Consider the following 11,752-nt stretch of genomic DNA (forward strand, 5'->3'; position numbering starts at 1 on the left):
TTCATATAGTCTCTAGTTTTCTGGCTGGGCACGGGCCTTTGTGCCAACAAAACTGTTTTAAACATGGTAAATTCACACCGGCATGCGCCGGGGACAGCAGAGTGTTGGAGAGGAGACACATTGAAATAAAGAGTTCATTGAGGAGAACACGTTGTCTTTCATATTTTCTGCCATAGGCATTCATTTTGTAAAAAAAAATATATATATATATATATATATATATTAAAAAATATATAAGTATTAATATGATCGATAATCGATAATTGATCGTTAATTTTCACCGATTATCGATTATGGAAAATTTTCAAAATGAACATCCCTACTACGGAGTGACAATAAAAATCTTGAATCTTGAATCTTGAAATATACTACGTGTACAGAGTCATACACACACAAACTGAACCGCTGCACATGGTCACTCGGTGCATTCAGCGATCTCTGAGCCGTCAACGAGCAGCGTGTGAATGATCCCCTCGCGCCTCTTCCCGCTGCTGACGGCCTTCACGCAGCACTCGTGCTCGCAGAGTGTGAAGTGCGTCTCTGTGCCGTCGTCCACAAACTCCCCCTGCGGACGCAAGTGAGGATGAGAGGGGACCGGTTCAGTTCAACATTTGGCTTTTGCACCCATTGCGGTTTTAGGTTTTGACAGCATCAGTTCTGAATCTGGACCAGAAAGACTGGTACGAGTCTTAGCTCTTAGGTTTCTGGTTTCTTTGGAAGACGGTTAAAGTTCACAAATGTTGATTTGACATGTTGAGTGGTGTATGCAAACGTATTGCAAAACTAGTTGAAAATCGACCCAGGTTTTACAAGTGAGGATGAGGTCCGACACTGCTCTAGGCAGCTCATCGCATAATGGTGAGAATCCGAGTTTGAAATGAAGTCAAACTAAAATCTGCATAAATCTTATAGAAGCATCACAGTCTGAAAGTATTATGCTTACCGCAGTCTCCATTTTTTGTCCATTACACCAAATATCCATGGTGTCTTTTTCTGGGAGGAAGTAAACAAACGCACTGAGTAAATGAAAGATACAACAGGCAGCGAGAACAGTGAGTTGTTTTTTATTCTCTCAGTTTGGTTTCCCAGCAGTACAGGCACAAGAGCAGTCTGTTCTGTGTATTGTATCACTGATAAGAAAGGTCCCATGATGGAATCATCAAACTACTACAGCTGAGCTCGTGTCTGGAATGACACATTCCGAGTACAGGCTCTGTAGCCAAGGTCTTGTACTGACTAAAGAGTCTGTCCCCTGAAGAGTCAAAGACTAAAGGTCAAGCTGGCCATTCTCTGTTAGCGTCCTGCTATAAAGGCTGTCCTTTAGAGACACAGCTGCCAGTGGCAATTCTGCTTATGTACTTGCACACAACACAATGCTAGTACAGCATAACGTTTTCGCCAATCGAATTCTATGACTTTCCATGGCATAAAAAGCATTTTCCATGACAAATATTTGTCAAATGTGAATTTTCTTGTTGAATAGATGATAGGAATGGCATATAGAGACACTGCATGAAATAGGCTACGCCCATCACGGGGGGAAGCTCTCCATTCACTCCCATACACCAGCGTCATTTTCCTTGAATTAAACATAGCTAAAAGCTGTTGTGTGGTGGGCTGCGCAGACAAATGTAGAAAATCACCAGTTCAAGTTGTTTTTTTTGTACTTGTAAAACAAGGAAGCCATTGAGAATTGGCGAGAAGAAAAATGTGGATCTAGCTGTCAAGGAAGTAAGTTCACAGTAGGTGCACATCTCATATATATTAATTATAATTACTACTTTCATATTAAGCCTATATATATATATATAAATGAAAGGGGTAGGACTTCACAAGTATTGTACTTCTCCCTACTCCTTTTCTGGCATGATATACAAATGTAAATTGCTTGAGAAATTGTTGTATATGCTGTGAACTCTAATTGACTATTCTTGCTTGGCATTTTCTTGCCTATATTTCTCTTATTCTTTATCTTTGTTTTTGGTTTTTCAACATGTTCGAAATAAATCTAGAAAAAAAAGTTGGAGTGTTCATCTTCTGTATATATGATCTTTGTGTGCAACACGTGACATACATGTAGGAGAACGCCAGGGTTTGTTTTGCCCTGTTTTGGGCGTGGTTTCTGAATGATGATGTGCTCCGCAGTGTCTCTATATGTCTTGTCTTGACTGGCTGCTACACCTATCATTGAGGGCAACTGGAATCAGTCAATCTGTTAATTGGTGTGTTAAACACTTAACATTTCACTTTCTAGACATGTATCATTTTCCATGAGCATGTTGAAGCCTGCTTAACCCATTTAAACCATTTGTTAAACTGTGTGACTTATCTAGCTTTTCTATGGCAGTAGAACCTTCTATATTGGCCATGTGAAAATGAGAGAAACATGATGCTGTTTTAGTGTTTTTGCAGTTCTAACAGCAGCATGTAGATGGCAGTATGTAGTTTTAATCTGCTTCCACAGAGTTTCATCTGTAAAACTGCCATTGCAGATCACACCTCCATTTTTCAGCCAACCATCTGAGGAAATTAGATGATTCCACTGCTGAGGCAGAACATGAATTAAACAGGCCACAGAAGCAGGTACCCCACTCATATCTATCAACACTAGGGGTGTCAAAAATAATCGATTATAAGATGCATCGCGATGTGGACCTGCACGATTCTGCATCGATTCACAAATGTCAAAAATCGATTATAAAAAAAATATATATATATAATCAAATAAAATATAATGGAAGTACATGCAGTTGTTTATTTTAATTATGGATCATAATACAATGCAATTCTAAATGCACTTTTATTTTAAAAGTAGCCACACAGTGAGAAAAGAAATCATGTATTCGGGAAAAAAAGTGATGCATCGATTTAAGATGCATCGAGATGCATCGATAATCGTTATCGAATTGAATCGTAGCCCTCTGAATCATAATCGAATCGTGAGGCCAGTGAAGATTCACAGCCCTAATCAACACTGCATGCTAATGTAGCTCTTTACATGTGTTAAGGTGTTATGTTATCCGGTTGGCTGTAAGAGGCGTGATTAGACAAAGCAGAGGGATTAGTTTACCCAGATGACAGTGGCGGGTGAAGATGCTTTGGGGCTCTAAGCAGTTAAATAGCTTAGATTCAACTCTGACATTACATCAGTGGGTAGTGCAGGAATCATATAGGAGAGGGGTTTTCAAAGTCTGAGCCTGTGGGCCTCCCCCCAGAGAAAGCTGGGGGAAAGGCGTGCCTGTGGGCCTCCCCCCAGAGAAAGCTGGGGGAAAGGCGTGCCCTAGCTCCATTCCTGGATGCCTATGGGATCATGATTATGTGATTTGATCCGATATAGACACTCAACAATTATGCCAAGATAGCCTGATATTGTTGTTTGACATACTTCAGACTACACCAGATACATAAAAAGGTGTGTCTGAAGTAGGGATGCAAATTTTAATCCATTTCCTTCTTCAATTAATTGGTCATGTTAACGATCAATTATATAAAGAAAAACTACTTTTGACATATAAAATGGGAAATACAAAATGCAGGTTGTTACACCTGTCTTTAGGCCTAGTCAACAAGTTGATCAACCAACCAGACTTCCTGCATTAGCTGTCATTGTGCTTGTAGACGTGCTGTATCTCAACATTGGAATTGGAAGTTTGGGTGTAGTCTCGCTTGCCAGACTCTCCCAGCAAAGGGGCTGGGAGAGTCTGGCTGGGGACGCTTTCTATTGTGGGCTAGAGGGGAAAAAGGCTATTTACAGCCATCCACCGAACGTACCATGCAGGCTGCTTCACTGCATAATCCACATCAATTGTTTTCAGCGTGTAGCAACGAGCTAGCGACTAGCGCTGCTGTTGTTATTGTTTCAAAGACAGCGGCGCAGGCATTTGAGCTCAGCAGATTCAACACGTACAGCAGCAGAGACATATAGATTCAACACGTACAGCAGCAGAGACATACAGATTCAACACGTACAGCAGCAGAGACATACAGATTCAACACGTACAGCAGCAGACATACAGATTCAACACGTACAGCAGCAGACATACAGATTCAACACGTACAGCAGCAGAGACATACAGATTCAACACGTACAGCAGCAGACATACAGATTCAACACGTACAGCAGCAGAGACATACAGATTCAACACGTACAGCAGAGACATACAGATTCAACACGTACAGCAGCAGAGACATACAGATTCAACACGTACAGCAGCAGAGACATACAGATTCAACACGTACAGCAGCAGAGACATATAGATTCAACACGTACAGCAGCAGAGACATACAGATTCAACACGTACAGCAGCAGAGACATACAGATTCAACACGTACAGCAGCAGACATACAGATTCAACACGTACAGCAGCAGAGACATACAGATTCAACACGTACAGCAGCAGAGACATACAGATTCAACACGTACAGCAGCAGAGACATACAGATTCAACACGTACAGCAGCAGAGACATACAGATTCAACACGTACAGCAGCAGAGACATACAGATTCAACACGTACAGCAGCAGAGACATACAGATTCAACACGTACAGCAGCAGAGACATACAGATTCAACATGTACAGCAGCAGAGACATACAGATTCAACACGTACAGCAGCAGAGACATACAGATTCAACACGTACAGCAGCAGAGACAGACAGATTCAACACGTACAGCAGCAGAGACATACAGATTCAACACGTACAGCAGCAGAGACATACAGATTCAACACGTACAGCAGAGACATACAGATTCAACACGTACAGCAGCAGAGACATACAGATTCAACACGTACAGCAGCAGAGACATACAGATTCAACATGTACAGCAGCAGAGACATACAGATTCAACACGTACAGCAGCAGAGACATACAGATTCAACACGTACAGCAGCAGAGACATACAGATTCAACACGTACAGCAGCAGAGACATACAGATTCAACACGTACAGCAGCAGAGACATACAGATTCAACACGTACAGCAGCAGAGACATACAGATTCAACATGTACAGCAGCAGAGACATACAGATTCTACACGTACAGCAGCAGAGACATACAGATTCAACACGTACAGCAGCAGAGACATACAGATTCAACACGTACAGCAGCAGAGACATACAGATTCAACACGTACAGCAGCAGAGACATACAGATTCAACACGTACAGCAGCAGAGACATACAGATTCAACACGTACAGCAGCAGAGACATACAGATTCAACACGTACAGCAGCAGAGACATACAGATTCAACATGTACAGCAGCAGAGACATACAGATTCTACACGTACAGCAGCAGAGACATACAGATTCAACACGTACAGCAGAGACATACAGATTCAACACGTACAGCAGCAGAGACATACAGATTCAACACGTACAGCAGAGACATACAGATTCAACACGTACAGCAGCAGAGACATACAGATTCAACACGTACAGCAGCAGAGACATACAGATTCAACACGTACAGCAGCAGAGACATACAGATTCAACACGTACAGCAGCAGAGACATACAGATTCAACACGTACAGCAGCAGAGACATACAGATTCTACACGTACAGCAGCAGAGACATACAGATTCAACACGTACAGCAGCAGAGACATACAGATTCAACACGTACAGCAGCAGAGACATACAGATTCAACACGTACAGCAGCAGAGACATACAGATTCAACACGTACAGCAGCAGAGACATACAGATTCAACACGTACAGCAGCAGAGACATACAGATTCAACACGTACAGCAGCAGAGACATACAGATTCAACACGTACAGCAGCAGAGACATACAGATTCAACACGTACAGCAGCAGAGACATACAGATTCAACACGTACAGCAGCAGAGACATACAGATTCAACATGTACAGCAGCAGAGACATACAGATTCAACACGTACAGCAGCAGAGACATACAGATTCAACACGTACAGCAGCAGAGACATACAGATTCAACACGTACAGCAGCAGAGACATACAGATTCAACACGTACAGCAGCAGAGACATACAGATTCAACACGTACAGCAGCAGAGACATACAGATTCAACACGTACAGCAGCAGAGACATACAGATTCAACATGTACAGCAGCAGAGACATACAGATTCAACACGTACAGCAGCAGAGACATACAGATTCAACACGTACAGCAGCAGAGACATACAGATTCAACACGTACAGCAGCAGAGACATACAGATTCAACATGTACAGCAGCAGAGACATACAGATTCAACACGTACAGCAGCAGAGACATACAGATTCAACACGTACAGCAGCAGAGACATACAGATTCAACACGTACAGCAGCAGAGACATACAGATTCAACACGTACAGCAGCAGAGACATACAGATTCAACACGTACAGCAGCAGAGACATACAGATTCAACACGTACAGCAGCAGAGACATACAGATTCCACACGTACAGCAGCAGAGGCATACAGATTCAACACGTACAGCAGCAGAGACATACAGATTCAACACGTACAGCAGCAGAGACATACAGATTCAACACGTACAGCAGCAGAGACATACAGATTCAACACGTACAGCAGCAGAGACATACAGATTCAACACGTACAGCAGCAGAGAGACATACAGATTCAACACATACAGCAGCAGAGACATACAGATTCAACACATACAGCAGCAGAGACATACAGATTCAACACGTACAGCAGCAGAGACATACAGATTCAACACGTACAGCAGCAGAGACATACAGATTCAACACATACAGCAGCAGAGACATACAGATTCAACACATACAGCAGCAGAGACATACAGATTCAACACGTACAGCAGCAGAGACATACAGATTCAACACGTACAGCAGCAGAGACATACAGATTCAACATGTACAGCAGAGACATACAGATTCAACACGTACAGCAGCAGAGACATACAGATTCTACATGTACAGCAGCAGAGACATACAGATTCAACATGTACAGCAGAGACATACAGATTCTACACGTACAGCAGAAGAGACATACAGATTCAACACGTACAGCAGCAGAGACATACAGATTCTACACGTACAGCAGCAGAGACATACAGATTCTACATGTACAGCAGCAGAGACATACAGATTCAACACATACAGCAGCAGAGACATACAGATTCAACACGTAAAGCAGCAGAGGCAGACAGATTCAACACGTACAGCAGCAGAGACATACAGATTCAACACGTACAGCAGCAGAGGCATACAGATTCAACACGTACAGCAGCAGAGACATACAGATTCAACACGTACAGCAGCAGAGACATACAGATTCAACACGTACAGCAGCAGAGACATACAGATTCTACACGTACAGCAGCAGAGACATACAGATTCAACACGTACAGCAGCAGAGACATACAGATTCAACACGTACAGCAGCAGAGACATACAGATTCTACACGTACAGCAGCAGAGACATACAGATTCTACACGTACAGCAGCAGAGACATACAGATTCAACACGTACAGCAGCAGAGACATACAGATTCAACACGTACAGCAGCAGAGACATACAGATTCCACACGTACAGCAGCAGAGACATACAGATTCAACACGTACAGCAGCAGAGACATACAGATTCAACACGTACAGCAGAGACATACAGATTCAACACGTACAGCAGCAGAGACATACAGATTCAACACGTACAGCAGAGACATACAGATTCAACACGTACAGCAGCAGAGACATACAGATTCAACACGTACAGCAGCAGAGACATACAGATTCAACACGTACAGCAGAGACATACAGATTCAACACGTACAGCAGCAGAGACATACAGATTCAACACGTACAGCAGCAGAGACATACAGATTCAACATGTACAGCAGCAGAGACATACAGATTCAACACGTACAGCAGCAGACATACAGATTCAACACGTACAGCAGCAGACATACAGATTCAACACGTACAGCAGCAGACATACAGATTCAACACGTACAGCAGCAGAGACATACAGATTCAACACGTACAGCAGCAGAGACATACAGATTCAACACGTACAGCAGCAGAGACATACAGATTCAACACGTACAGCAGCAGAGACATACAGATTCAACATGTACAGCAGCAGAGACATACAGATTCAACACGTACAGCAGAGACATACAGATTCAACACGTACAGCAGCAGAGACATACAGATTCAACACGTACAGCAGCAGAGACATACAGATTCAACACGTACAGCAGCAGAGACATACAGATTCAACACGTACAGCAGCAGAGACATACAGATTCCACACGTACAGCAGCAGAGACATACAGATTCAACACGTACAGCAGAGACATACAGATTCAACACGTACAGCAGAGACATACAGATTCAACACGTACAGCAGCAGAGACATACAGATTCAACACGTACAGCAGAGACATACAGATTCAACACGTACAGCAGCAGAGACATACAGATTCAACACATACAGCAGCAGAGACATACAGATTCAACACGTACAGCAGCAGAGACATACAGATTCAACACGTACAGCAGAGACATACAGATTCAACACGTACAGCAGAGACATACAGATTCAACACGTACAGCAGCAGAGACATACAGATTCAACACGTACAGCAGAGACATACAGATTCAACACGTACAGCAGCAGAGACATACAGATTCAACACATACAGCAGCAGAGACATACAGATTCAACATGTACAGCAGCAGAGACATACAGATTCAACACGTACAGCAGAGACATACAGATTCAACACGTACAGCAGCAGAGACATACAGATTCAACACATACAGCAGCAGAGACATACAGATTCAACACGTACAGCAGCAGAGACATACAGATTCAACACGTACAGCAGCAGAGACATACAGATTCCACACGTACAGCAGCAGAGACATACAGATTCAACACGTACAGCAGAGAGACATACAGATTCAACACGTACAGCAGCAGAGACATACATATTCTACACCTACAGCAGCAGAGACATACAGATTCAACACGTACAGCAGCAGAGACATACAGATTCAACATGTACAGCAGGAGAGACATACAGATTCAACACGTACAGCAGCAGAGACATACAGATTCCACACGTACAGCAGCAGAGACATACAGATTCAACACGTACAGCAGAGAGACATACAGATTCAACATGTACAGCAGGAGAGACATACAGATTCAACATGTACAGCAGGAGAGACATACAGATTCAACACGTACAGCAGAGAGACATACAGATTCAACACGTACAGCAGCAGAGGCATACAGATTCAACACGTACAGCAGCAGAGACATACAGATTCAACATGTACAGCAGGAGAGACATACAGATTCAACACGTACAGCAGAGAGACATACAGATTCCACACGTACAGCAGCAGAGACATACAGATTCAACACGTACAGCAGAGAGACATACAGATTCAACACGTACAGCAGAGACATACAGATTCAACACGTACAGCAGCAGAGACATACAGATTCAACACGTACAGCAGCAGAGACATACAGATTCAACACGTACAGCAGAGACATACAGATTCAACACGTACAGCAGAGACATACAGATTCAACACGTACAGCAGCAGAGGCATACAGATTCAACACGTACAGCAGCAGAGACATACAGATTCAACACGTACAGCAGCAGAGACATACAGATTCAACACGTACAGCAGCAGAGACATACAGATTCAACACGTACAGCAGCAGAGACATACAGATTCAACACGTACAGCAGCAGAGACATACAGATTCAACACGGGCGTGGAAAGGAAATCCAAATACGGTCACAGCCGCAGTCAGAGCGGGTCAGAGCCAATGCAGAGCTTGCAGGGAGCGGAATGGGATTTCCATCCGGCACCGACTGAAATGGCCGGCACCAATGAGAGAGCTGAGTCCACCATGCTGCTTCAAGCCAGTCAGACTAGTTTGGGTGTAATTCTCCCACACTGGACTGCTTGCTTGGCTTTCTTCTTCCTCTATATAAGCAGTGAAAGTTAAATTTCGCTTTTGTGGTGTTAAATTATTTCAGCATAGCACATTGTCGATTATAATCTGTTAAAATATGTTTGATCGATCAAATTCTTAAAGGCGATTAATTGGTTGTCGATTAATCATTAACATCCCTAGTCTGAAGGCATTTATTTGCTTCAGACTCTGGGGGAAACTAAGAAAAACTGCAAAATTCCACAAAACCACTGCATCTCTGTATCTCTTCAACCCTTATCACACACATTTAGGCTATTCTATGTGATATTGTATTGTGATGTATATTGTGATATTGTATTGTCTATGTATATTCTAACATTATCAGGATTGATCAATTGAGATGTAATGTTGCACAGCACTGAATCCAGCTACCAAGAACATTGTGAGGAACAGGTCTACAATGTTGAGAATTAAATAGAACCTTTTCACGACAGCAATTTTGAGGGATCAAAGCAGGGCAAACACAGGTGTGTGTAACCAATAACATTAATGATGGTTCCATTCCATTATGTGTTCCAGTGCCAGGAGGACCCTCATCAATGCAATCGGTTACATCCGTTTACCCTGCTTTGACACTCAAAATGGCTTCTGTGAAAATGGTATATTATGACCTAAAATAATGACCAGCACCCACCCACGCTGATGTTCAGGTTTAGTGGAGGATCCCACATAAAAGGTGGTTGTTATGAGGAGAGTGTGAACTCTGTGGCTGCAGATTTAAAACTTTGGTATGAGGGAAACAGCAGCGGTGTTCAGAACATAAAATAAAAGGTAGAATATTAATATAGAGAGGCGCTCACCCAGGACCACTCTAATGTCGACGCCATCCAAGTTGAGCACCCAGGTGCTAGTGACCTTTGACCTGTTCTCCATGTACTTCTTCAAGCTCTTCCCGTTGATCTCCAGGGTGTATTCATAGGCAAAACCGCTCACTGCATCAATGTTGATGGTTGCTTTGGTGTTGGAGCTGCCCACATTGAAGGTCTCCTTCCCCACAAGTTTGAACATCCAATCCCTTCTTATTATCTCCTGTAAAATGGTGTGAAATCAGAACAAGACTTTGCCTTTAGAGTAAAACAGACACATTATTACCTAATTCTTTTAGGTGAGTTTTCAAAGTGTCTTTCAAAGTGTGTTTCAAACAGAACTGCATCAAATATAGAAGCTTTGATTCACTATTGAGGAGAAAATGAGGTCCTAGCTTTGTAAGTTAATAATTCATACCTTTCCATCAATGTAGATTACCCTCCTTCCAGTGGTTGTGCCATGTTCAAACTCTATTCTGTGGACTCCATCACTCAGCGCCACTTCCCACACACCAACCAGGTCATTCGACATGCTAACTTCTTCAGCACCTGCTGGAGTCAACAAAAACCAGACTGCTAACTAGATGCCTAAACGCAGTCAGCTAACAAGCTAGATAGGCATCTGATCCCATGTGGCTGGCTAGCTGACATTAGATAAAGATAAATACGTTAAACAAAGTCCTTTGCTGCGTATCTAGTACCGCAGCAGACGCAGAATAACTAATTAGAATATTCGGCAAACGATAGCAATGTTGAGAAGGCGATGTTGGAATCGGTGGCTATTGCTAAAAGACATTTTATGGTAAATTGTGTTATTCTTGTTGCATTAAAGTTCCGGTGTGTAAATTTTGCTTTCAAAATAAAAGCGCAAAAAAACCCATTCTTCTGGAAGTGTTGGCAGGGTACACTGCCTTGGCTATCAATTATCATAAACACTGTCGACTTCATGCACTATTCATCACTATTGAAC

At 42.7% G+C, this 11,752-nt stretch overlaps 1 protein-coding gene across 1 annotated transcript; it reads right to left on the minus strand.

Annotated features, from left to right (window-relative positions):
- Positions 1-321: 321 nt before the first annotated feature.
- faima (Fas apoptotic inhibitory molecule a) lies at positions 322-11,526 on the minus strand. Its single transcript, XM_083640967.1, has 4 exons — positions 11,201-11,526; positions 10,777-11,005; positions 944-993; positions 322-565 (listed from the first exon to the last, which is right to left on the minus strand). Exons 1-4 carry the CDS (start codon positions 11,312-11,314, stop codon positions 416-418), a joined length of 543 nt encoding a protein of 180 aa, XP_083497093.1. The 5' UTR covers positions 11,315-11,526; the 3' UTR covers positions 322-415.
- Between the last annotated feature and the right edge of the window lie 226 nt (positions 11,527-11,752).

Source organism: Poromitra crassiceps, assembly GCF_964638095.1.
Source record: "Poromitra crassiceps genome assembly, chromosome: 8".
NCBI classification, from domain to species: Eukaryota; Metazoa; Chordata; class Actinopteri; order Beryciformes; family Melamphaidae; genus Poromitra; species Poromitra crassiceps.